At 37.7% G+C, this 27,822-nt stretch overlaps 2 protein-coding genes and 1 long non-coding RNA gene across 6 annotated transcripts; 2 read left to right on the top strand and 1 right to left on the bottom strand.

Annotated features, from left to right (window-relative positions):
• Positions 1–895: 895 nt before the first annotated feature.
• On the top strand, positions 896–18,406 carry LOC147180922 (caytaxin-like). 4 transcript variants are annotated; one of them, XM_086074949.1, is made up of 15 exons: positions 896–1,097; positions 1,784–2,169; positions 2,284–2,387; positions 6,476–6,601; positions 7,981–8,036; positions 8,113–8,322; positions 8,503–8,661; positions 10,522–10,624; positions 10,695–10,826; positions 10,902–10,988; positions 11,058–11,156; positions 11,263–11,289; positions 12,237–12,290; positions 12,524–12,572; positions 17,935–18,406. In XM_086074949.1, exons 4-14 carry the CDS (start codon positions 6,525–6,527, stop codon positions 12,561–12,563), a joined length of 1,044 nt encoding a protein of 347 aa, XP_085931075.1. In that variant the 5' UTR covers positions 896–1,097; positions 1,784–2,169; positions 2,284–2,387; positions 6,476–6,524; the 3' UTR covers positions 12,564–12,572; positions 17,935–18,406. The 4 variants fall into 4 exon arrangements, with proteins under 4 accessions (XP_085931075.1, XP_085931074.1, XP_085931073.1 ...); XM_086074948.1 differs by having other exon boundaries at positions 897–1,097; positions 6,494–6,601; XM_086074947.1 differs by lacking the exons at positions 896–1,097; positions 1,784–2,169 and having other exon boundaries at positions 2,176–2,387; positions 6,494–6,601.
• Positions 9,793–27,166, bottom strand: LOC147180920 (uncharacterized). The gene is made up of 3 exons (XR_015094758.1): positions 26,980–27,166; positions 26,716–26,793; positions 9,793–11,002 (listed from the first exon to the last, which is right to left on the bottom strand). It is a non-coding gene; the product is annotated as an uncharacterized LOC147180920 (long non-coding RNA).
• On the top strand, positions 19,591–23,272 carry LOC147180921 (nicotinamide riboside kinase 2-like). The gene is made up of 8 exons (XM_086092055.1): positions 19,591–19,752; positions 19,828–19,918; positions 20,770–20,818; positions 21,040–21,217; positions 21,301–21,372; positions 21,449–21,555; positions 22,788–22,873; positions 23,017–23,272. Exons 1-7 carry the CDS (start codon positions 19,727–19,729, stop codon positions 22,871–22,873), a joined length of 609 nt encoding a protein of 202 aa, XP_085948181.1. The 5' UTR covers positions 19,591–19,726; the 3' UTR covers positions 23,017–23,272.
• Positions 27,167–27,822: the final 656 nt, after the last annotated feature.

Raw genomic sequence — 27,822 nt, 5'->3', positions numbered from 1 at the left:
CATTACCGGCGCTGTAGTCATTCGCTCACATCACAGCGTATATTGTGTGTTGCGCGCCGTTTTTTTCTTATAACCGTTTGAATAATATTTTTATATTTTGCTTCTCCCCCGCAGGATTACACCTAAATTAAATGATTTAATGAGCTACCATTCAACAGGTTTCCCTCGTAATATTATTGTGATTGCAAAGGACTACATTTAAATTTACGCATAGACCCGAGACCCGAGACAAAGGCTTTACAAGTTTGTCCAATCCGGATTTATTTCCCCTTTATGTGTGGTCAAAATGCCTTCAAAGTTAGCAGTTTCACGCAAGTCTTGCCGTGTTGTTTAGGTAGGTTAGCAATTTAACTTAGCATCTGCTAATATTTATGCCATAAAAAAAAGTCTTGTTTATGATATTGGTCATTTATTAAATTCAACTGTGTAATATCTATTAAACCGTAGCAGCACAAACGAACAAAACCGATTATTTCCCCCACATTTTGCGCGTGGTAAGCTAACCACAGGCAAGTTAGCATCTGCTGATTCAGCCACCGTGTACAAAGTGCCTGATCACTTTCGCCTTCATTTAATAACTGCACACCCGAGCTATTTCTCGACTAACTGATTCAGTAATTGACTCGCTTGATATGAAGCGATCACTACACAAGCGATGAAGAGGATCGCAAATCCTCCATTTTGTATCATTATTGTGAACCTCATTCATCAAAATCATTGACAAAAATATGAACAATCCAAATTCCATTCATCAGTTTGATGTCTTATCAGTCGTTGAGGTATTATGAGGTGTGATGCGTGTGACTTGGAGGAGACGCGTGCGTGCGTGTGTGTACAGGGCGAGTTCATCTAATCGGGCGTGCTAATCCGTGCTTAATGCACATTTAGGTCATAGTTTGTCATTACACTCAGCAACACCTCGCTGGAAATGTGGACAACAGCTCTTTTATGAGAATCTTCCCAAATTGGTTGAATGGAGGCAGGAGGGCACAAGGGGAAGGAAGGCTTCAAGCCTGCAGATTTTTGACAGTCAGCCCTTCACGGCTTCACACGCACCATAATGCCCTCTAGTGGTGACTTGCCCCCTCTATTTACAGGTACGGTATATGATTTTTTTTTTTTTAAACTGTACATTAGCACACAAAAAAAGTTCTTTGAGGATTAGTATTTTTCATGTTTTTATTTCTTTCAGTGCTACTTGTTTTTAATTTTTCACTATCGCAATGTATTTAGTTTCCAAAGTACGTTTCTTCATATTTATTTGTATATTTTTAATGTATTGATTTTTACATACATTTTGAATGTTTTAATTTGAAAACATCTAACAAAAATGTACATTTTACATTAATTTTAAAACTTTTATTTTTATTTTGTACTTAAAATTATACATTTAAATCATTTTGTCTTTTGTTTTATTTATATGTATATTTTAATTTGTACATTTTTACATTTCAGGTTTAATGTTTTAATTGAAAAAAATTCAAAGTTTACTTTAAAAAAAATATTTTGTTAAATGTTTAAATATTTTGTATTTTAAAATAATTTTGAAATCTGTCAAAATGTAATAAATGGGTTTTTATCTGTTATTTTTACTTCGAACTTTTTTCTTCAAATGCAACTGTTTTACTTTTTTAATTCACTGTTTCTTATTTTGGTTGTTTTTAAATGTCTTTTATTTGCATTTGCATTTTCTATATTTCCTTTTTTTTTTTTTTCATTTAGATCTGCCTTAATTCCTAATCATTCCCAGTCATTTGTTTTCAATACCTTATTTTTCATTCAGAAACATCTCAAGCCTTGAAAACACTCCCTCATTACTCTGAAAGCTTAGCGGGAGAGTGAGAGGGTGAATGTTAACGTGCAGCAGCAAGAAGAGTGAGAGAGCTTAAAAGGGATGCCGAGAGGAGGCGGAGGAGGAGGATGCGGTTGCCTGGAAACAGCAGAGTGGAAACCTCCACACTGGCCAGTGCGTGAGTGCCTTTTAAAAATAAACACACCAGATGACAAACAGAAAGAACGTGACGAAGAGGAGAAGGGAGAAACGTGCAATCCCGGAGGCACTGAATTCTAAAGAGGAGGCTGGTTTGATTACATAAGCATCATATGGATGACATCATCATCGCGGGATTAGAGGAGGCGTGGCTTTAGCAGAGGGACCAGTCCTCAGAGGTGAACAGCACGGAAGGATTATTTTTTGTTTCGTCTTTTTTTGGGTGGGGGGGCAAAAAATTGGCAATGTCAGCTAGGATGGATTTGACAGCTCGCTGTTTCTTTTCCTAAAAGGACCGAGGCGCTCCCAGAGGGTTCTCTCCCGCCAGACGGGGGATGCTCGGCCGCCTTTGAAGGCGCAGCATCGTCATCGCATCGCACAGGCGCCCGTCTCTTATGTGAGTACACGCGCACAGCAGCCTGCCTGTGCCGTGAATGATGACGTTGAAGTAGCAGATTGTACTTTTGTCTCCCGTGATTTTATTCAACCATGAAGATGCCAGGCGGTTGTTCCTGTTCGTATCGGTGTGTGCTGCAGTCCAGGTTTAAATATATATATATATATAATACAGAAGGTTCGGTGGTTCGGTACACAATGTTTTCATATTTATGAATGAAATACGACGACATTCACTACACATCATCCGTGGAGCTCAGAATGTGTCTGGCTGCGCCCTGATTAAACAGCACCTGCACCACAACTTAGACCTGCTTTTATCTCATCAAATTGTCAGGTGCGCCATGTAAAATAAAACATCCTCAGTCTGCCAGAATGCCCAGCATGGCTCAGCACAGTCTGACAAATTCCACAAAATCCACGGTGACGGTACCAAAAACACGGCTGATGCACAAGTTTTGACGCATTAAATAACATTAAAGACAATCTAGAACAGGGGTGCTGAAGTTCAGTCCTCGAGAGCCCCTATCCAGCCTGTTTTCCATGTTTCTCTCCACTAACACACCTGATTCATGATCAGGATCGTTATCAGGCTTCTGCGAAGCTTGCTGATGAGTTGATCATTAGATTCAGCTGTGCTGCAGGAGGGAAACACGGACAACAGGCTGGATAGGGGCTCTCGAGGACCAAACTTGAGCACCCCTGATCTACAATCTTTGGTCCTTGAAGGAAAAACATGCGCAGGGAGGGAAGGCGGGGCTCCACATCAATACAATTTGGTACACTTTTTTTTGTAAATATGACCGCTGAACAAAAATACACTTTTGTAAACATCAAATATGATTGTTTGTTTGTTTTTGTAGACATTTAAGATAATTGATAAGGTTTCTATTTCTTTGAAAACATCAAGTCTTTAAAGGGACAGCATGTAGAATTTTTTTTTTCACCATCTAGTGGTGAACTAATCAAATGCAACAACCAAAGTTTGAAGCACATGCATTTTGAAGCAAGCACTACGGTGCCTCAGCGAGTCCACACTTCACAAGCCTACCACCAATTACGACATCGGCTAAGTTCTTCTCCTTCGGGTATCCATAGCAGAAAGATGGCGGCAAAACACGTCAGCCTCCTGTAAGGCGCAGCGCAACCTATGTCAATATATTTAGCGAATACGAGACATACGATTATCTAAAAAAAATAAAAATAATACATTGAAGTGATAGAACTTGTTTTTTGTGTGTTTTGTTTTTTGCATATTGCTGAAGTTAATAGTGGGTTTTTAAAATGAATGAACTTTGAAAAATCTAAACATTTCAACACACTGTCTCTTAAAAAAATACATTTTCATAAACAGTCTTCAATGAAGCTAATGTACATTTTCATAAACATTAAAGAAAATTTAGAGACTTGGCTGAACATATAGTTTGTAAACATCAAAGATGATTGTTTTTTTTTGTAGACAAGATGACTAAACTCTTCAGTGAACCTAGCATACATGTTTTCAACATCAACAATTAAGTTTTTAACGAATTTTCATAGACAAGTCAGACAAGGCAACAGACATTTTTGTCAACATCAAAGATGATGAATAGTTTTCAATAACGTACATTCCCAGAAACACCAAGGACAATTTAGCTAGTATCTTCGAGGAAGCTAACGTGCGGAGAAGCTAACAAGAGTGGCTAGTGGGAGTTAGCCGGAGCCATAGGCTGGATTGAGTGGCTAACAAAAGCGGTTAGCGGGAGAAGCTAGTACTTGTAAAAGCTTATGAGCCCAAATCACAGGACTCTGTCTTCGTCCACCTGCAGGCCCCAGCTGTGGAAGCTAAACAGCGCTCAACCCATTGGGTCCGACACTAGCTACAAGCACCACCAGGGCTAACTACGTTTGCGGAATTGTCCTTCGGGTATCCGTAGCACGACGAATTGCTCTTCAGTTAAGTTTACATACATTTTCATAATCAACTTTTGCGTCTTCAATGAAGTCAATCAACATGCACTTACAATGTTTTCATGAACACTGACATTAACCTAACAAACTATGCAGTCACGTGTATCAATATTGTTGCCTCGTGTTGCAGATTGCTTATGCATGCTTTTTTTCTTTTTTCTTTAATGGCTGTTGTTAGAAATCATTCATTTGATTTCTTGCATGTTCAAAATAAAACTCAAAGTTGAGATCTCGTGAAGAAGTTTTCTTGCAAGCTTTTATTCAGAAATTTCCGAAGTCACTTTGGATCCTTGCTCAATCAGCAGTGACCGCAAAGTGTGCCTCTCGCTCTCTGCTCTTGCACACTTATACAAAAACAGTGTTCAGAAAGAATACTCCCCCCCTGTCATCCTGCCCTGTCAGCAGAGTGAAATACACAACTTAGAATCCTACACCAGTCCCTATCTCAGTCCACTCCAGATGTGGGTAAACACTTGGTCCCCGGCACCTCCTTGCACCAGGAAATTGATGGACAGACCTCTGCTTGCACTTTCAAACATCCCCTCATTTAGATAACTCAGAAACCTTACTAGACATTTCTTTCCCAGAGAGAAGAACAAAGGACTATAGATTGACTAACATTTGAATTAACTGTTGTCTTATTATTACACAGCTCTAACTAATATCAAAAACAATTAAAATATAAATTGAAACAGAAAAACAATGTTAATAATCTAACACGGTTTATTGAACGATCGCATGGATTTGGATTTTGCTTGGAGCAACTTGAAAGGCGTCACTCAGCATTGCTCTATTGATACTTTGCCATCATCGCTATACTGCTACCGGCCATGTTATTGATAAATGTGTCCGGAGACATGTTTTATTTCGCCTTTGGCCCCTGACACCCTTTTTGCTAGCTACAAAATGCCATTTGCTGCCGCCATTTTGAATCCGATCACAACACGAGCAGCATTTTGTAGCCGGCAGGCCTTTTAGTCTGCTAGTTTTTTTGGTTCACTCTATATGTGTGTGTGTGTGTGTGTCACACATTATTGCCAAACCAGTGAACAAATGGACTGTACAATGAACTCTGACTCTCACCCACCTTATATGCACATTATTGATGCGCGTGATGTCCGCTAACGCATGGATGACCATATTGTGACCAATATAGTCAAATATCAATAACACAGAAAGACTAACAATATCGCAGACAAATATAGTTGATTAACTCATTCACTGCCATAAATTCATTTGAATTATTTCTATTAGTATAACAGTTTTTTTTTTTTTTTTGTTAACAAGAGTAAAAAAACAAAACTATGTATTTTTTAAAATTGTACATTTAAAGTATCACTGATTGTCACACCCACCTAAGTGGGGTGAAATTTGTTCTCCGCATTTGACCCATCCCCTGAGGGAGCGGTGAGCAGCAGCAGGCGCCAAGTTCGGGAATCATTTGGTGATCTAACCCTCCAATTCCAACCCTTAATGCTGGGTGTCAAGCAGGGCAGCAATGGGTCCCATTTTTATAGTCTTTGGTATGACCTGGCCATTGAACCCACAACCTCGCAGTCTCAGGGTGGACACTCTACCACTAGGCCACTGATCTGATCAGGGCACTGATCTGGTTAGAAAAGATATAAAATTTGTGATTAATCATGAGTTAACTAGGGAAGTCATGTGATTAATTACAATTAAACATTTTGACGCCCTGACGCCCCTAATTTTTAATAATCTTTTCTTTTTCTTTTTTCTTTTTTTGTTTGAAAAGATTAAGAAAGATTATTAAAAATGTGGGGCGTCAGGCAATTCATATTTGCAATCGTAATTAATCGCATGACTTCACTAGTTAACTCACGATTAATCGCAAATTTGACAACTGTTCAAAATGTACCTTTTTTTCCTAGGTTTGCATACTCTTGTTAACAAAAGTAGGAAGAAATGTTCAACTAATAGAAATAGTTCAAATGAATTTTTGACATCTATAGCTGTCAATGGCAGTGAATGACTTTAAGGTAATGACAATATTAATATTATAATAATACCATTTTCTGTGCAAGGGTCAGCAACTTTATTGGGAATCCAAAATGAATCCGTTTGCCAGTGCTCCAGAAAACTGGGAAAAGGGAAAATGTGATTCATTGATTACGTTAGTGTACTTTTGGAATTCAGCGAGCTGATTCCTGGCGAAGCTCCATCCGCCATGGGGACAGCCGAGGCCACTTTACGCATGGACAGCATGGAGGTGAAGGACGAGTGGCAGGACGAAGACTTCCCCAGGTAATGGCTTTCATTTCCTTTTGGGGATAGCAATTAGTACAATGGTGCCTTGAGATACGAGTTTTCCAAGATTCGAGCCGTCATTCTGCTAACTTAAAATACATGCGCTGCAACCTCACAATAAGAATAACAATTCTTCAAAAAGAGGCCCAGATGAAGTTTGCTGTCAAAATAAACGTCAAGCAAGGATAGATCACATGTACATATACAGCGTTCCCTCGTTTTCCGTTTCGTTGGGGTTAGGTTCCAAAAAAATACCCGCAGTAAATGAAATCCGCTAAGTAGTTAGCTTTATGTTTTACATTTATTATAAATGTTTTAAGGCTCTAAAACCTCTCGCCACACAGTTTATACTTTTCTCATCGAGGCATTTACATTTCCCTCTTGTTTAAACATTCTCAATGTTCAAACCTTCATAAATTTGATAAAATAGCTACATTACTGTAAAAAAAAAAAAAGCATGCAAAAATAAATTGCACGAAAAAAAAATCTGCGATACAGTGAGGCCGCAAAAAGTGAACCGCATTATAGCGAGGGAACGCTGTAATACAATATATTTGATCCAATGGGTCATTCCATGTCATTTCATCAAATTTCTAAAAATCTTCCTACTTGACTATCACAGAGTTTCTTTGGGGGGAAATCTAGTACAAAAATACACTTGTTGATAGGGAAAAGCCATTGATGCGAAAAATCCTAATCCTATGTATACTTGTACATGAAATAATTTGCCAAAATTATGAAATTATATTATTTGCCATTATTGAAACGATTTGCCAAATTTATTAAATGAAATAATTTGCCAAATTACTGCAGTGAAATAATTTGCTAAATTATTGAAATGAAACAGTTTGTCAAATTATTCAAATGAAACAATTTGCAAAATTATCAAAATGAAATAATTTTCCAAATATATTAAATGAAATAATTTGCCAATTTACTGGGGTGAAATAATTTGCTAAATTATTGAAATGAAATTATTTGCCATTATTGAAACTATTTGCCAAATTTATTAAATGAAATAATTTGCCAAATTACTGCGGTGAAATAATTTGCTAAATTATTTAAATGAAATTATTTGCCAAATTACTGGAATCAAATAATTTGTTAAGTTATTGAAATGAAACAATTTGTCAAATTACTCAAATGAAACAATTTGCTAAATTATTTCACCCCTGCTAATGCAATGAGAAGATTCTCATTGGCATGCTTTAATTGACCAGGGAGCATAAAGATTCAATTCTGCAAAAATACAAATCTTGGGAGTGTTTTTGAATGGCCCTATTTACTAGTAGGCTTAAACACGCAGTACCAAAAACAGCCAGAAAAACCCCACCAAACTCAAAATAAGGCAAAACATAAGTTGTGTATCTCCACAGGCCTCTTCCAGAAGATGGCGATTCCACGTGTGGCCTGATGGACAACAGGACCACCAGTATGTGAACCACTGACATATTTTGGTCATGTTTTTTATGTCATGTAACATTTACCTTACTGTCTTCTTGGTGTAGACCCCCCCAGTAGTCTGAATGTGGGAGGGTCCGCCAGGGACCAGTCCAAGCGGCGCACACTGACCGCCCCCGACATGAACCTGTCGCTGGAGCACAGCGAGGGCTCGCTGCTCTCCGACGACCTGGAAATTAACGTGGACGACATCGAGACCCCCGACGACACCGACTCGCTGGACTTTGCCAATAATGGCAACGAGCTGGAGTGGGAAGGTGAGTGTCAGGTGCAACGGCGAGGACTCATGACATCAAGTTGAAAATGATCAAGACCATGTTTCTCTCGTATTAAATCAATTTCAATCAATGTTTAATCAATATCAAAGATAGCAATCAAAGATACATTTAGTGTAATAATAACAATCTAGGTCAACCTTTCTTCCTGTTTCTATGTAGACGACACACCTGTGGCCAGTGCCAAGTGTCTCCCGGGCGAAGGCGAGGAAGAAAGGGATTCGTCGGGCCGCCTGTGGAGAACGGTCATCATCGGCGACCAGGAGCAACGCATCGACATGCAGGTCATCAGGCCGTACCTCAGGGTGGTCACGCACGGGGGTGAGTTCTCAGTGAGCGGGGGTCACACCTGATGTGTCTTTTTAACTCATTCGCTGCCAGTGACAGCTATAGACGTCAAAGATTCATTTGAACAATTTCTATTAGTTTAACTTTTTTTTTTCATTTTTGTTAACAAGAGTATGAAAACCTATAAAAAAAATTACATTTAGAACAGATTAAAAATTTGTGATTAATCGTGAGTTAACTAGTGAAGTCATGCGATTAATTACGATTACAAATTTTAATCACCTGATGCCCCTAATTTTTTAATAATCTTTTCTTTAAAAAATGAAAATCGCTCTCTCTATTTTTTTAAAGAAAAGATTATTAATAATTAGGGCCGTCAGACGATTACAGTTTTTAATCGCAATTAATCGCATGACTTCACTAGTTAACTCACGGTTAATCACAAATTTTATATCGGTTCTAATACAATAAAAAACAAATCTAGGTTTTCATACTGTTGTTAACAAAAATGGGGAAAAAAATGTTAAACTAATAGAAATTGTTCAAATGAATCTTTGACGTCTATAGCCGACAATGGCAGTGAATGAGTTAAAATGTCCTGCCTTTCTGGAATCAGTGATGTGATTCATACTTCTGTACCATGCTGCCATAATGTACAATGTATGATGTAATGCCATTCGATTACAATACGATCTTATCCAATATACTGTACTGCCATTTCACTCAAATTATTTTGCCGTATGATTCACTCCAATTATGATATAAAACAACTCACTCCAGTTATGATGCAATTTACTCGAAATATGTTGTGATCTGATTCTCTCTGATTCGATGTGATAACTCTTAATGTGAAACAAGGCAATTTATTACAATTACGATTTATTACAATCGATTGACTATATTTATGATACAATTCACTCCAATTACGATATTACAATAGTATGATTCACTCCTTTTACTATACCAAGGGTCTGCAATCTGCGGCTCTGGAGACACATGTGGCTCTTTAAATGAGTCATTATTTAAAACAAATTTTTTAATTAAATATTCCATAAATGTCAGAGACCATTTTTATTTTGTCAGAAAAAGAGAAACGAAAGGTAAATGAAATGTCCAAAACATGACCATAAAATGTTAAAAAAGGAAGAGGATTTATTTATTTAAAAAAAAGTAACAATAAAAAAAAAAGAAGAAAGGCAGAAAATTACCATAAAATGTCTTTGGAATTGCCATAAAAGTCAGAAAATTGATTTGGAAAAAAAAAATACAGAAAAGAAAACATTCAAAAAGAGGAAATCCCCAAAATTAACATAAAATGTCCACAAAATTGTCAAACATGTCAGAAATTTGATAGCAAAAAAAGACAAAAACATTTTTTTTTTAAATACCCATAAAATGTATAAAAAGGGAATAAATGAGGCAGAAAATTAACATATGATGTCAATAAAATTGCAAGAAATTACAGAAAGGCAGAAAAGTCTAAAAATGTATGATGTATGAAAAGTTAACCCCCAAAAAATCCAAAAACGGAAGACAATGGAAGCTGCATATTTTTCTGTTACGGTGCACCTCTAATTAGCTCTTGGGCCCTCAATACATCAAACTAACACTGTTTCATTCATCGCAATCTTCAAATATTTCAAAACTGATTTTTTATTCACATCATTTGGCCTCAAATGTCTCTTTGCTGACCCCTGCACTGTGCAATACGATTCACTCGCACATTCAATTATACGCAATACAATACATTCAACTTACATGATAAACATACTCTTCAATTGCAATATAATGTGACGCGATGCAACACATGATAAAGTGAGTGACAACCTCACCTTATTTCGCCGTTTTTCAGCTTTAGCCGTATTTAGCTCCGTTTCCCCCCCCCCCATTCAGGCTATTACGGGGAAGGCCTGAATGCCATCATAGTGTTTGCGGCCTGCTACCTGCCAGACAGCAGCTGTGATGACTACTCGTACATCATGGAGAACCTCTTCCTGTAGGTACTTTTGGAGGCGTGCCCGCTCATACCCCGCCTTCCGTTCGCTCACTCGTGTGTTTGTGATCAGGTACGTGGTGAGCAGCCTGGAGCTGCTGGTGGCCGACGACTACATGATCGTCTACCTGAACGGCGCCACGCCACGCAGGAAGATGCCCGGCATCGGCTGGTTGAAGCGATGCTACCAGATGATTGACAGGAAGTAAGAGTCTTTGGTTGTGCGGTCGGAAAACCATGAAATTATGCTTTTTTTTTTTTTTTTTAATTGTCCTCGCAGGTTGAGGAAGAACCTCAAGTGTCTCATCATTGTTCACCCGACGTGGTTCATCCGGACCATCCTGGCCATCTCCAGACCTTTCATCAGGTGGGTCGCATTTTCTAGAAGAAGAAGAAAAAACTTGACCTTCATCCCATCTCTGTGTGTGTTTGGCAGCGTCAAATTCCTGAACAAGATCCGCTACGTGCACACGCTGCCCGAGCTGAGCCTGCTCATCCCCATGGAGCACGTGCAGGTGCCCGAGTGCGTGCTGCAGTGAGTAGCCTCGCACCCTGGGCCACCAACGGGCTCCAAATCTTTTAACATCATCAGCATCACTTCATCGCTCATTTTGATACGCTTATCTGTTCCGACTCTTCAGGTATGATGACGAGAAGATAAAAGCCAGGTGAGTGTTGCTGCAGATGCAATTGAATAACTTAGGCAACTTACTACAGTAGTGCTTACTATGTTACATTAACTCATTCACTGCCATTGACGACTATAGACGTCAAAAATTCATGTGAACTATTTATATATATATATATATATTAGTTTAACATTTTTTTCATTATATTTTTTATGAAAACCTAGAATTGTTTTTATTGTACATTTATAACAGATATAAAATTATCACGCGATTAATTACGATTAAACGCCCCTTATTTTTAATATATACATTTTTTAATTAGCCCGTCAGCCGATTAAAATTTTTAATTGTAATTGTAATTTTTTTTTTTTTTTAAAGAGTATGAAAACCTAGAAATTTTTGGGGTACATTTAGAACAAATAAAACATTTTTGATTAATCGTGAGTTAACTAGTGAAGTCATGCGATTAATTACGATTACAAATTTTAATCGCCTTTAAAAGAAAATCTCTATATATATTTTTTTTAAGAAAAGATTATTAAAAATTAGGGCCGTCAGGCGATTATAGTTTTTAATCACAATTAATCGCATGACTTCACTAGTTAACTCACGATTAATCACAAATTTTATATCTGTTCTAAATTTACCCCAAAAAATTCTAGGTTTTAATACTATTGTTAGTAAAAGTGGAAACACGTCTATAGCCGTTAATGGCAGTGAATGAGTTAAGAGCATGGCTCAGTGGTAGAGTGGTCGTCTCCCATCTGTGAGGTTGTGGCTTCGAAGTGTCCTTGAGCAAGACACTGAACCCCGATTTGGACCTGGCAGCGCCCCGTGTGGCAGCAGTCGGCGCTTTGGGCACCATATGGTGTAGTTAAAGCGCTATATAAAAAGCAGTCCATTTGCCATGAATTGCATCTATTATTATTATTATTATTGTTGTTGTTATGGCGCTTGACAGTTACCTAGTGTTTGTTTGCGTGCAGACTGCAGCAAGAGCAACAGAACGAGAACGGCAACTCGCCACCTCCGAGAGAAAGGTGACCTCATTCTGCCCTGTAATGTACACGCCCACATACACGTTTTGACATGTCAAATCAAACACAAGCAAACAAAAATGATTTCTACTTCCGGTAGTAATTTGGTGAAGTGAATTTCAGCTTCTATGACATTTCATTTCAAGAAGTTTGTACAATGACCCAAGAACGGATGCTGAATTAGTGTAGTGGCCCTACTGACTCCGTCCGGCATGTTGTTCCCTCCCTCCTTCCAGACCGAAGCCAACGATGGCCGAGATTGGCCGCGACATCTGACATTCTAAGGTGAGTTTGGCGTGACGCCAGGGCCGGTTTGTAATGTCGGTGTGGGGTCCCCGACTCCCGCGTTTGGCCAATCGCCAATCTCAGGGAACTCGAGCTTTGCTTCTCAAACTTTTCATACCATGTACCACTTCACAAAATACTTGGCTCTAAAATTAGCACATTCATGACCAACAATAAAACACGGTAATGTGGTAGAGACCTAAGTCATCAAAAACGAGAATTTTTATTTTTTTTCAAAACAGTAGACGGTGGTGCTCTCCTTGACTTGGAAGGTTCATTTGTTCCGTCTCAAATCATCTTTCCATATTGAAGTGAATGGAAATGCCATTTTTTTTATTCCAGCCCGCCAAAAACAAAAAAAAACAAAGACGTGCATTTACTTTTTAATAATGAAATAGCACTACAGAGAATTGGACTTTATATGAACATACACATAATTAGTAGAATATGAAATGTGACTACTGGCATTTATTATCACAAGCCATTAGAACATTTTGCACAATTTGAACTTTAATACTGCACTTGAATATATGAAAAGAAAAACTACTTATATATTGTGCATTGTACATGTATTGCAGATAAAAATTTTTTTTTAAATAGTTTAATAAATGTTTTTAAATAGTCCTCAAAGATTAAATGCAAATGCATTCGTCCTTTACTTAAACGTTAAATACATCTGATTCGATAGGGAAAAAAAGCACTGTACTTGAAAATAATAATAATAATAAATAGCACAGTGCTGGATTTTTGTTGTTGTTTCTTTAAGTTGAAAAAGGCTGTATGACACAAGCTTCTAGTAGGTAAAAAAAAAAACTACTTATATATTGTTCATTGTACATATATTGCAGATAAGTTTTTTTTAAATAGTAAATAAATAAATATAAATAAATTTAAATAGTCCTCAAATAATTAATGCAAATGCATTATTCCTTTACTTAAACGTTAAATACATCCAATTTGATAGAAAAAAAAAGCACTGTACTTGAAAAATAAAAATGAAAAGTAAAAAATAAAATAAAATTAGCACAGTGCTGGAAAAAGGCTGTATGACACAAGCAGTTTTTTTTCTAGTGTGTGTAATTATATTTCATGTTTAAACTGTGACTAATGTTACATGTATTGAATTCGGTGCTTGTTTTGCATACCACTAGAGAGAGCCTGCGTACCACGAGTGGCACGCGAGTCGTCTAGCACACTTTGAGAGTCTTTGAGCGTCCGCTGGGGCCGTGGGTCGGAATGTCAAGAAAGGGGAGATCCCGGCTCAGGGGCCGTGAGATCCAATGTTGCAGCCGCTGGTGGAACGGAGCAGCTGAGATGGGGGGGATGTACAGTGAGCTCCGACACTTTGATAAGTCATGCTAACGCTCAGCTCCTGCTTGGCAAGATAATAAGATCGTAAAAGTTAGGCATATCACAACTTGATACATGATATTATCGCAGTTACATAGTCCAGAAAATGTATTGCATAATGAGTGTTACTTAACAGAAATATATTGTTACCCGATCACATGTAGCATGTAGCCCTCTCTGGTCAATTGAGACACGAAGAACAAGCGTGGGCTAAGCCCATTTTTGTCATTTTGAAGTCAAGTGCAGATATGAATAGAGAAAAGGCATTCAAATGAGCGAAATTCAGAAGCAGGAAAGAGAACATATCAAGTAGCTTACCAAAATGACTAAAAGAACGTGCAACGACAACACATTAACAGAAGACGTTAAAAACGTTTCAAACATTTGAAAATGCAGTCAAGAAATAAAAATGTCACTTCTATTTGCAGCTTATTCCAGTTGTGTGCAGCATAACAGCTAAATGCTGCTTCGCCATGTTTGCTTTGAAGTCTGAGCTCCACTAATAGACCCGGCCGGGTCTGCAGACCTTAGAGAGTTTAAAATCAATTAGCATTTCTTTAATATATTCAAGACCCAAACCGTTCAGTGATTTCTAGACGAGGCCGGCAGCAGAATTTTAAAATCTATTCTACAGCTTTAATTAGATATGAATTGATTTGACAGATGGTTGCACATGGAGCACTATTTAGCTAATTTTGTTAATTTAATTGTTAAATATTCAAGATATAATAGTTTATATGTATTATTAAATAAATACTGTACTTTTTTATTATTCTTATTTTATACTAATTTTATTACACAAATTATTTAATTGACAAAAGATTTTTTTGAAAAACTATAATTTTTGTAAAAAGAAAAAAACTTATTATTATTTTTTTTTTAATATATATAAATCACCAAGATATAAACCCCCAAATTTATTCCAGCTATAAATTCTATAGCTTTAATTCAATATGAATTGATTTGACAGAAGTTTGCACATGGAGCACTATTTAGCTAAACATTTTAATAATCTAATTGGTAAATATACTAGATATTATAGTTTATATGTATTATTAAATGAATACTGTAATTGTTTATTATTCCTATTTTATACTAATTTTGTTACACTGATTATTTAATTGACAGAAGTCTGAGAAAAACTTTAATTTTTGTAATATTTTGTAAATAAATCACCAAGATATAACCCCCCTAGATTATTCCAGCTATAAAAATTCAAATTATTCTCCTGCAAAATGGCAAAAATGGAGTTAGCCCACTCTAGTTCAAAGTGGCTATGCTTTTTCTTTTGTTTTTTTCACCACATAAAATACATGGCAGCCATTAACACTTCTACAGTCGGCCTATGCCATTTACAAATGTCACTTTATGAAGGCTGTATTTTGCGTTTTCTTGAACTTTTTTTGTGACCCTTTATCGAAAAGATTGAGCTGTGATTTTCGTCTTTTGGTCATTTGTAATATGACGCTCGAGTCCAATTAATGGGGATTTTATGAACATCACAGGATTAACTATGAATGTGTTCTTTGGCTTTACTTAAAGGTGTCCTAAATCACATCCTGGCCCGGATCGTGTGTGTGCTTGCGCGCTCATGTGTGTGTGTCACAAGATCCTCGCACCTCATATTCCCTGAGGACGCCCGCGTTACATAAAGCGCAGCTGCTAATCTTTTTAAGTCGTCCTGCACGCGCCTGATAGCTTCTATTTTTAACCGCCAAAACCCCAGGCCAAACCCGGACCAAGCAAATTGATCCGCGCCGGTCGCACATGCTGTCCTGAAATCGGAGGAAATTTGCAGTGCGCTCGGCCCGCCCGCCGTTTGTGAGCGCTCCATAAGCCTTCAGCTGGTCTGGGAATGCTTGACAGGGTTCAAGCCGGGGAAGAAGCATTGACACACTTTGGATGATTAAGTCATAGCCAACTTTTCATACGACCGCATCGCATAGACTGCAGAGGATAAAGAATCTAGACACCAATGCTATTTGTTAGCTCACCTACAGTGATTGGCTTTGTTAGCCTTAAGCTAAGCAGATTTTAAGCAACACAATATGGCTAAAAAAAATAATTAAAAAACAGGACAGCACAATTTGGTTGTTTTAAATAATTGTCTTTGTTTAATGTGTAGTTTGACAGTAAACTTCAGGCAAAAGCGTCAACAAATAGCTTAAAGCCTCTTTTTGAAAAACTTGAGTTGAGTCCATTGGACCGTTCAGCGCTCATATCTCAAATTTCCACTCACAAGTCAAAGCAAAAAATGAGCTAAACAATAGCTCGTATCTTGAAAAAGTCCTAAGTCAGAGCACTCATGCCTCGAGGCACCACTGTATTTTGACATTTAAAAAAATGTGGATTCAATTGTAAATAAAAATGATTTTCCCACTTCCCACAAGCAGATTTCATGAGGTCAATTTATTGAGGTGGTTCAGGCCACATCTGAAACATTTCGAAAAAAAAGTCATGTCCATTCAAAACAACAAAATTGCAAACTGAAGTAGATGTCATTTTCATGTTGACATGTCCAACAAATTCCCATTTTTGACCCACTTTTGACCTTGCATCTGAGCAATATGAGCGGCGTCAGGGGTGTGACATCACATCACTCGGCTGCCCAAATCGATCACGAGCCACTGCCAGTAAAATGATTCCGGCTGTCTGCGTGCTATGCTGGGAAATGTGAGAGGAGGACTTGCTTGATTTTCATTTCTTCTTTTGTTTGCCTTCAAATATCGCATCCATCGCTTCATTCTATGCATTCTTTCATCGGCTCTGCATCGGGGAATGGTGATTTCATTTATTGCATTATTTTATTTATTTTCATTTTTTTGTTCTCATCTCTGAATTTGAGAAAAAGTCTCTTTAAAATTCCTATACTTTGCCTCATGATGTGTTTTCAATTGGAAATCTTTATAAGAGCTATAGTCAGTTTAGGGCTACTGTTTTGGAGACATGGGTGACGTGACGTTGAATCAATAATGTCGATTTACAAAAATATTGAACTCCATCTGCTAGTTCAGGGGTCACCAACCTTTTTTTAAGATGTGAACTATTTCTTGGCCTACCACCACTTTGATACACATTTCTGAAACAAATCTGCTCAAATTACATTTAATGCTATTATTATAATTATTATTAAGACAAGATTAAAGACTTCATTCTGTCCAGAAAAAGAGAGAATTTTTTATTATTTTTTTCCCCCCGTAAGAATATTAAAAGCATGGTAGGTGGTTTAGAAAAAACAATTATATAGCAAATTATAGACAACCTTTAGGTTACGTTTTTTTCAGGACTGATACAGATACCAATTATTAATAGAAAAGGAGGCCAATAATGATATTTGGAGCCAATATTATTTTGCAGTAAAAGAGAAAAAAATACTGGTATCAAATAATAATAATAAAACAGACTTCAACAGTTTGAAGGTTCCTCTTTTTTCATCTTTGACAATGGATATCTTTCTTTTTTTTTATTCTAAGAAAAAGTGTTGCCAACCTCATCAGCATATCATAATAAAGAGTCAAATTAAAACTTAAATAAGTAAATAGCTCCCTAAAGTTTTATACAGCACGTAAAGCTTTAAAAAAACTAAAACAAAAAAAACTAAAACATGAAACTTTCCCTCCTTTTTTTAATTTCTAAGATAAAAAGAGTTCTCAAGGTCAGCAGCATTTCCTATAAAGTCAAGTGAACATTAAAATAAATAAATAGATCTCTTGAAGTTAACCCAGTTTTAAACTGATCTCTTATTGGCCATTAGATTAAAAAAAAATATTTTTAAAAATAAGTCAATGCCAATATTTGTCAAAATGCCATATAACAGCAACAATATAATCGTCCCGGCCGAGGTATTATGATTGCATTTACCGTGTAACACCACCAGGAGGCATATTCTCACGGTGTCCAACATCGTATATGACCCTGACTTCCTATGAAGTGTGCTATGATGTTTGGGTCAAAGTTGTAGTACTTTAGGCGTAAAGGTGGAAACAAACGTAATCTTGTGTTTGCATTGCAGAGCTTCGGATGTTGACGACTGCTCGAGTCGAGACGGCTTGACTGGATGTGAAACATGCAAGACAATCATTTGTCACTCGCATCCCATCAAGGACATGAAGGACATGCTTCACACAAGCTCCTATTGAAAAGCTTTACTCTCTTCGTTCGCATGAAGGGACTGTGGGGTTTTGTTTTGGGGTTTTTTGGAGGGGGGAAAAATGTGTCTTATTGTCTTACATATTTTGTTCTTCTGAATGCCATGTGGTTGATTCGTGTGCAATGATGTTTTGGGGAGCCTCTGTGGACGATGCAAAGGTGGCATGCTTGTAGATATCCTTCTGTCATTAATGTGTCGTTTTTGCCAGATGGAAATTGTCAACAAATGAAGTCAATTCAGAGGTGATAAAAGTGTTATTTATAAATAAAAAAAATGTGACCTTCTATTTGTGATATAAAGGGAACTGTCAAAGAATAAACAAGCTTGTCATTGCTGCACGTGTGGTCATCATTTACTTATACAGTGGAACATCGGAGATTGAACGTCTCGGAATTTATACAATTCGGACTTAAACCAAAAAATCTGTAAAAAAAAAATGCCTCGGAGTTTGAACTCATTTTCGGAGTTCGAACACCCAAGCTAAGCCGAACGTACCTTGAAAACGGGTAGCCGATCACGTTGCGGTAGTTGAGACGATGCGCTGCTCATTTCCAGTCAGATCGTAAATACTCCCGCAGGTGCTCCATACTCGCGAGTGCATTTGGATTTTTCCATGACAATTTTCTTCGCCATGAGCCCAAGACAACAGTGGCAGCAAAGAAAAACATGCAGTGCTACGAACCACAGTGGAATTAGGAAGGAGATTATCGCGCCGTAACTACCGCGACTACTTCCGTAAATACTGGCACGAGGACCCCCCTTAGCTGTTCAACAACGTGCCTGACGCACACAAGGACTGCTTAGTAGCCTAACAATATGCCCAATGTAAAATACACACACTCGGCACTGAACTAAAGCTAGCATTTTCTGTTTTTGGAGCTTGGGAACGGATTAATTGCATTTACATTATTTCCTATGGGAAAAAATGTTTTGGAGGTTGAACAATTCGGACTTTGAACACTTCGCAGGAACGAATTATGTACCACTGTATAAGCTAACCAATGATTTCTAGCCATAAACGCGACAAACATGAGATACATGCAGCTTGCAGTTAGTCAGCACCTCTCTGCAAGGTTTTTATTTATTTATTTATTTATTTAATTTTTTTATGACTCCTGAGAGCGGCAATGACTCGCTCAGGCTGCCAGTCACATGGCTTGCTGCCACACAATCCGTCCAGTTGCATCAGAAATATGTGTGACGCAGAGTGAGCTAAATATAGCGCCATGAAAGCGCCACCATGGTTTCCCCCTTGAAAACCCCTAAACACTTTGGATTCACTTGAAGTGTTTAAATTTAGGACTACTTGCTAAAATCTCATCCATGTTGGCAGCTTGGCATCAAATCACGTTTTAAGAAGCTTCTGAGGTGCCACATTCCTGCCCCTGACCCTCCTCCCCAACAAGTGGAACATTTTTGGGCTTGTATGCAAATGAGAGCCTGCCTCCTCCAGGCGAAGCGATCTGATTGGCGCTGCGGGCAGCTCTCGTCCTTTAAATAGCTCACGCCGAGATTGTCTATCAATGAAGTAGTAAAAGGGGGGGAACGGCAGAGGTCCGAGAGAGAGCAGAAGGCTTTGAGAGAGCTTTAGCGTAGCGGGGTTCCCCATCTTTTAGTTACTGAATTCAAAAAAAAAAAAAAAAAGGCGACCAACATGAAGTTCATCATCGGTATTGGAGGGTGAGTATCCGTTTGAGCCCGTCTGAAGTCCAGGTTCTTGACAGCACCGGTCATTTCCGTGTGTCCGTTCCTCAGCGTGACCAACGGTGGCAAAACCACCCTGACGAACAAACTACTCAGGACGTTGCCCAACTGCTGCGTGGTGCACCAGGATGACTTTTTCAAGGTAAGAGTTGATGGCGATGAAGGTACGCTATACACCGATTGCGCATGAGGACACAAGCCGAAAATTCTGTCCTGCCATGGCAGTAGCCGAGTAACGCGAGCGGCTGATTGTCTCCTGGACAGCCAATCATCAAGGTCCAGCGTCCCCTCTTAAAGTCCAAAAGAAACGTGAGCTTTGATTGGCTACGACAGCAACCGTCAAGGTTTTTGTATCGAGAACTTTGGGGAACTGGTCACTTTAGTAAGCGACCATTTCAGGATCCATCGCCAATCGATCACAGATCTTGCGGTCAGACAGAAAATCTAACTGGTCTACAGTAACTGAGTAGGAATCCGCCATGTGTACCACTAGACTCTCAGTGACTCCCGATCTTGTCCCCCCTTTACTTTTCCGTTTGGCGAAATACGCTGTGTAAAGGATTTACTGAATCGACTCGATACAATCGTCCAAATGAACCACCTGAAATATGTGGTCTGTAGGTTTTGATGAATGAAAAGCTGCACAAATGTTTGGAATCCCTCTGTTGCGTTACCTGCTTGTGAAATACCTCATCGGTAGGATCCACTAAATTAACCCCCCAAAACATTTTCATCTCATCCTTCTTCTGCTACGAGGATGAATGAACCCCCACGTTTTTGTTTGTCCCTCTTGCGATCTTTTCAAGCACCCTCGCATTAAAGAGTCCCTTAAATATGCTTAACTATCCTGTACGACTCCAACCACAATAACCCCCTAAAGATGGCGCACTCCTTTAGGTGGAGACGGGTCCTTGACTTGCCCTGTCCAGGTGTGATCAGCTGCGACAGGCTTACTAGGTTGCAGCAATGTTTTACTGGTGACTGTTATTTCAGAAACCCGGTCAAATAGAAGTCGGGGAAGACGGCTTTAGACAGTGGGATGGTAAGAATGGATTTCCGTGTAGGAAAACCATATGCAGTCATGTACTTTTCCTTTCCTGCACATTTCCCTTTTTTTTTTGGTTTGGTAACCAATCCAATCCTAAATCTAAAAACAATGTGAACATGTGAATGCCAGAGACATTCGCTAACAGTGACTAATGTGTGTTGGCCTCACCAATGTGCTGAAACTGCCTTTTCTTTGTCTCTCTCTTTCCCTGCCAGTCATCTCGGCCCTGGACATGGAAGCCATGGTCAGCACAGTGAAAGGCTGGCAGGAGAACCCGGTCAAGTTTGCCCGCTCCCATGGCGTCAGCCTGTCACCAGAAGCCGAGGAATACGGCTCGGACCAGAAAGGGATCCATATTCTCCTCGTGGAGGGCTTCCTCATCTACAACTACAAGTGGGTCACCCTCCTGCTGACACGTCACTGGCAACCTCCAGGCCTCAAAAAGCTCATCGTAACAGGATCTCATCTCTCTGCAGGCCTCTTATCGACGTGTACGACAGTTGCTTCTACATTTCTCTTCCTTATGAGGAGTGCAGGACGAGGAGAAGGTAGCGGACAATCTCGCCGTTGTCATGGCAACGGTCGCAGCAGTCCTCTAATACGGTTTTGATTGTGTCTCCGCAGTACGAGAACATACACGGTCCCCGACCCTCCCGGTTTGTTCGACGGCCATGTCTGGCCCATGTATCTGAAGCATCGTAAGCAAATGGAGAGCCAATGTGACAGAATAGGTACGAAGATGAGCAATGGTGGGATAGCAGCCCCTTTCCCTTTTGATAGACTACATAGTTAAAAAAAATAATAATCAATGAAACCACACGGTGTTTAACCAGCCCACTATAACTGGGCTAACCAATGAACAAGCTGTTAGCTTAGCTAGGTGCTAATGTACCCTGCCTCCTCAGCAAGCTTGGCTGCTGTTAGCCTGACTGCTAAACCAGGAGAATCAATGGACTAAAATTAGCTCAGACCAACAACAAAATAAAAAAAATCAATGGACTAAAATTAGCTCAGACCCCCCCCCCCCCCCCCCAAAAAGAAAGGAAACTGTTTAAGACTAAAACAACATGTACGCAACATAAGTAGGGCAACAGACACCTGCTTAGTTGTAAAGTTTAGCTACTTACTAAACAGGAAAGAATAGGCTGCTAATCAGCCTCCCTGTGAAATTAGCTTGGGTAATCAGACAAAAAAGGACATGGCTAAACTTCTGATATAAAAGAACAAGGTACATAACTAAACTACTGGACAATATACTCGACCTACTAACCTAGCGTAGCTAGCTACTTATCTGGGCAGGAAATAATTGGCTGCTGTTAGCATGCCTGCTGCTAGGACAAAAAAACAAAAATATTGATAGTAGCAACAACTAGGCTACGCTATGGATAAAGAAGAATATGCTACGTGGCTATAGTATTGGACAAGCAATTGTTCCTACTAAAGTTTAGTCTGGCTGTAAACATTTGCTGGAAATGGATAAGCGGTTCGGAAAATACATAAATGGACAGAAAAGAATAGGTTGTTAAGTTAGCGTGACTGCTAAACCAAGCTAATCATTGGACTGAAAAGAAGTCATCCAAAATCTCACAATGTGGAGTCCATCTTAGTAAGCAAGCTGGTAAGCAGACGAAGATATACAGTACATACCAAACATGTACATAAACCTAAACATACAGTCGCATGTTAACTGGCAGACTTCACAGGGCTCCATTATTTGTACTTTTGAGTGAGCCTATTAAGAAAAACTAACGGCAGTCAGAACCATCACGTTGTCTACTTGGCTGGCGGTACAGCAGAGAAAAATTAACTTTTTGTTTACAAAGGAAATTCGAAACAATTTATTGCTTTGCATCTAAGCGCTAACTTCTGGATCTGGTGGGGCACTGGCTCATTTGCCCCAAATATAAAATGGACTCGTTTGCAGCATCCTAAAAGCTGTCTAACCACTCAATTCCCCTTTTAGAGTACCTCGACGGAATGATGCCGAAAGACGATATCTACTCCATCGTGTTTGAGAGCATCCAGAACACCCTCCTCAACAATTTATAGGTACATTCACTATCATGATAATATTATAGATTATGGTTATTGTGATTTCTGATGGTTACTTTTTTTTTTTTTTTTTTTTACTTTATTTGTATTTATTTATTCATAGATATTTAGCACTGACATCTGTTTTCGTCTCTCCACAGCAGGATGACGGTTGGGAGGATCTTGTGTATAGATAATGTAAATAACAACGACCATTTTGATGACATGTACGCCTTGTAGAATGTGTAAATAGTTGTGCTGAGCAGCACACATTTGTCTTTTATATCACTCTGTCCGAAAAAGATAATTAAAAAAAAAAGCCTCCCCTGCTTCAGCACGGGGTGAATGAACATCCATGTACATGTTGCTGTACACGTTTGTCAAACCGAAAACACATAAATTCAACGTTGCACTCCAGTCTGTTTCCTGTTGTCTTTTTCACTCAGTCGTTTTTATGTTTTATGAGACTACAGATCAAATCATAGATCATAAACATTTATGGTATGCAATAAACAGCAGGAAAACCAACAAGCCATTGTTACCTTTTTTTATTTTTATGTTTTTATTTTTTTACAACAGCTGCCGTTTCACCCGAAGTACCAATTGAATAAAACTCCTGCAAAACATGTATTTTTAAAGCGCAACATGTTTTATTTATTTATTTGTAGATATTGGTTGTTGTTTTTTTATATACTGATTATTGTTGTACAATATATATGATATATTTTAAGTGCATATTATATACACATAGTATTTTGAAAATATAAAAATAACAAAAAAGATATTTAATTTATCATACAGTATATGATCAAATATCAAATGTGTTGATATTACACTGATTACTGTATACATATATCAATAGTAGAGCTTTTTAAATCAGATTAATCACATTGTAGAATTTTGAATAATTGCTTAATTTGAAAAAACGGCTTTTTATCGAAATTTCTTCAGCACCGGTTATGTGTTGTTTCTTTTGGCATTTAATGTTATGAGGACGTCTTCAACATTTTTGGATCCACTGCACACGCTCATCCTCCTCTTTTTCTAATCAGTTAATTACTTGCATAATTTAAAATGGGGAAAAAATGACCCCAATATTTTGACATGAAAAAATATTCTAAATGTGATACGCAAACATTTATTAAATGCTTTACTGTAATGCATGTAATTATGTTTATTGCTCAAACATAACCTGTGCTACCTTAAACGTAGCCATCCGCTGTCACGCTAAAGGATAATCTATGGTCAAAATTAATAGTGCGATTAATCTGCGTTAATTTATGATTAATGCGATAATTTTTTTGTGATTAATTAATCAGTTAACGCTTTAACTTTGACAGCACTAATTAATAGATAATGTATTATAATGTATAATGAGCAAACTAGATAAGATAATATTTGGCAAGAAAAAAGTCATTCACACACACATGTACACGCAAAAGCACGCACTTATTGGTCATAGCTTCTGTGGTATGACTTTAAATGAATTTGATACATTTGAAATAAATTCACTCACTCAATCATTCATTTTAATGGTCAGTACATTCTCAAAAACGCTCCAATATGGCTGATTCTGCAAAGAAAAGTGGGCTCCAAAATTCTTCTACAGCGGTTAAAGAGTTTGTGCACCATAGTACATGTAGAAACAGAAGAAGTTTGCAACTAAAGTGCAAAACTATTCATTAATTTTTCTCTGTGGGTAAAGAAAATATACCTGCTAGTATTGCTGTAGGCTCTGTCTGCATGTGTTGCAACCACTTGTGTAAATATAAGTTGTTTAAAGATTTATAATTATATTAATGCTAGTTTCGTTAGCCCATCTATTGCTTTTTGCATTGCGTTTTAGCATTAAGCTAGTTGACTAGCTGCAGAAATGACGTTTTTGTGAAGTTTGCTGCCACGTAACTTGCATTCGTCACTCAAAAAGTTTTGCTCACAAGTCAAGAAAACAATTCAAGCTGTAATGGGCATTAAAAAAAAAAAAATTATTACAAGTGGGGTCATTTGTAAGTCGAGGTACCACTGTTTTAAAATGTATTTGATAATTGCTAATATTTAAGTGCAGGGGTCAAATACTTGTCCAAAACTCAGTCGGACAAAATGTACAGGATATCTATTCGTAAGCACATACAGTATGTTACAAACACTTTTGAAGTGGGTCTTGTGATATGTTTGAGGGGGCGTTGGTCTTGACATACCAGCTCTTGAGTGCATGGCAGCTGGCCTGACATTTTATATTCAGGCCAAGTGTCAGGTGGGAGGGAGTTATTTTAGAAACACGCCACCGGACCACAGGTCGGTTGCTGGGCGGAGGCGGAGGCGGGGGCGGGGGCAGGGTAAGGTGACAACTCGATAACGGGCCCTCACGTCAGCCATCACCATGGCAACTACCAAAAATACAGTCCGGCCCTCCTTACTTGGTGGACATGGGAGATAAATGTGTGTATGAATGTGTGTGTCTTGTGGGAGTGATGTCATTCGCGTTATAAAAGGGCAGACTGAGTGTTTAGAATTTTTTTTCCTTTACTTCTGTAAAAAAATAAAGAAAAATAAATAGACACTTATATATATATACCACTTGTATATTAATTTTAAATTATGTATGTGTGTGTGTGTGTGTGTGTAATTCTCACTTAAAAGGTACATATTAAGGCTAAAATAATTTGTTTTGATTTTTAAATGTATTTTCGAAATTCAAATTTAATATAATAAAGTGTATCCTTCCCATAAAATGTTAAAAAAAAAAAAGGTTTTAATGTATTTATTAGATTACAATTTTTGGGAATGCTATAAAAAAAAAGTTGGATAAACATTTTTATTAGGTTTTTTTTGTATATACAAAGTTGTAATCATATGAAAAGAAAAAGTTCAAAAGTTGCATTTTAAAAGTATTTTTTAATTAATATGTTTTTATAAAAAGTTGTAATTGTATGAAGAAAGTGTATTACTCATAAAAAGCTGTGTTTTTCATAAAAAAAACATTTTTGATTCATTGTTTTTAATTAAAAAGTTGTCATCCTAAATTCTTAAGAAAATGTTTTTTCACACTTTTTTTTTGTAAAACTTATTTTTTAATTTATTGTTTTTTAGGTACAAAGTTACAATCTTACTTTTGTATTTTTGAAAAGAGTTTAGTTTTTAGATTATTGTAATTTAATGAGAAAAATAGTTGTACATTTTCTAATTGAGCAAAAGTCCAAGTGTTTGCTAAAAAATAATAATTCCTAATTAGAAAATCATAGTCATATTTTTAGTAGCAAATTATTTAATAATAAATAAAAAACCCTAACAATTGTTATACAGGTATATGTATTAATATTATAAATATTGCAATGTACATTAATATTAATAATGTTAAATTATACTTCTCTCTAAGATTTGTGGCAATGACATCTAATGTAAAGTCTGCTCCATGTCATGAATGTCAATTAGTAAAATAAGTGGCAGACGACACTGCACAATTCTAATGAGATCCAATACAATTAAGATCTGTATGGAAAAGATCAGAAAGCTCACTTTTCACTGACACGGTTAGGGAGCTCGTCGCTCAAAAAACACCCTTTATTATTGCAGTTTGCCATACAAGTCTCGTGCCTTTCTATTGGATAAGCATGACTGCACACAAACACGCATGATCGCATGATCGCACATTCACACACACACACACAGGCTACCCTGCTATAATAAACCATCAAGTCACGCTGATACGTTTAAAGACACATGAGACAAAAGGTGAAGGCTGGTGCGTAAAATTGGCACTTGTCAATCACACATCACATCTATCTATCTATCTATCTGGCTAGATGTCTAGCTATCTAGCTAGCTAGCATTGTGTGAAAATAATGTTTTCAGCATCTCACCTGCAGTGTGTGGCTCTTATCATTAAGTTGTGTATTCCATATATCATCATCATCATGAAGCAAGGCCATGGAGGACACCTACAGATTATAACATATATTCAAAGCGTCAAGTATTCAAGTGTTTTATTTCCAAAGCAGAAAGTAAAGGTTAGTTTGCCGCCTTTTTTTTTTTTTTTTTTTTGGGTGGTAACATTTTAATGTGATTGCTTTACTTTCCACACACAATCAAGTCTCAATACAGCGTCATGATATCATAATACTTACTGGCTATTATGTGTGCCTTTTACATGTTGTGCTCTGGGAGGTCTTGTGCCAAACCAGTGCCCAGGCTGCGGGGCTCTTATAAAGCGAGCGGGAATGCCACTGGGTGGGACGTGCAACACCGAAAATAGAACCACACAGCAGATTGTCCCTATTTGGATGGGCCGAGAGTTGAGCGGCATTGATGGCATGCGGCAAGAGGACGGCTCGAATGGACACGGTGTGACAATGTTAACTCTGTGAGCTCCATCCAAACTTCCTGTGATAGTTTGTTTATATTTCGCAAACCTTTTTTTTTTTTTTTTTAATCAAGTAGTCTAAACTCATAAGTACAGCTTTCATGTGAATGCATTGTTATGTTCAGTCCAAGGATTAAAGCACCACAACATAGATGCTAATTACCATTAGCATTAAGATAGCAGACTTAAAGGCTAAATTATGTTTTAAATACACAAGGTGTAAATGTTTTTGTTTCATGTTGACTGATTACATATCTTTGTACTATTAGTCATATTTATTTTTAGAACATGGGTTTATATTTGTGTGGCAAACTATGAAGTTATACTGTACTTTTTTTTTTTTTTTGTATTTTGAAAAAATATTTTTTAGAAACAAAAGTCATGATTTGAAACACAAATTTGGGGGTGGTGGTGCGTGAGTTAATGTATTTTAGAACATTGCTATCTACTATGAATTAAATAACTTCTTTCCATTCCAAATCATTATTATTATTATTATTATTATTTCATAAACGTGTGGACACGACATTCCCAAGATCCCCGTGGGCAGTGGTAGATCAGTTTGGCAACATTGCCCTCGCCTGGTAGATTTAAAAACTACACGCAC

Source organism: Leptonotus elevatus, chromosome 1 (assembly GCF_054856555.1).
Source record: "Leptonotus elevatus isolate MCC_2025b chromosome 1, RoL_Lele_1.0, whole genome shotgun sequence".
NCBI classification, from domain to species: domain Eukaryota; kingdom Metazoa; phylum Chordata; class Actinopteri; order Syngnathiformes; family Syngnathidae; genus Leptonotus; species Leptonotus elevatus.
The sequence above is the reverse complement of the archived record's forward strand: the minus strand, read 5'-3'. Positions and strand labels throughout refer to the sequence as shown.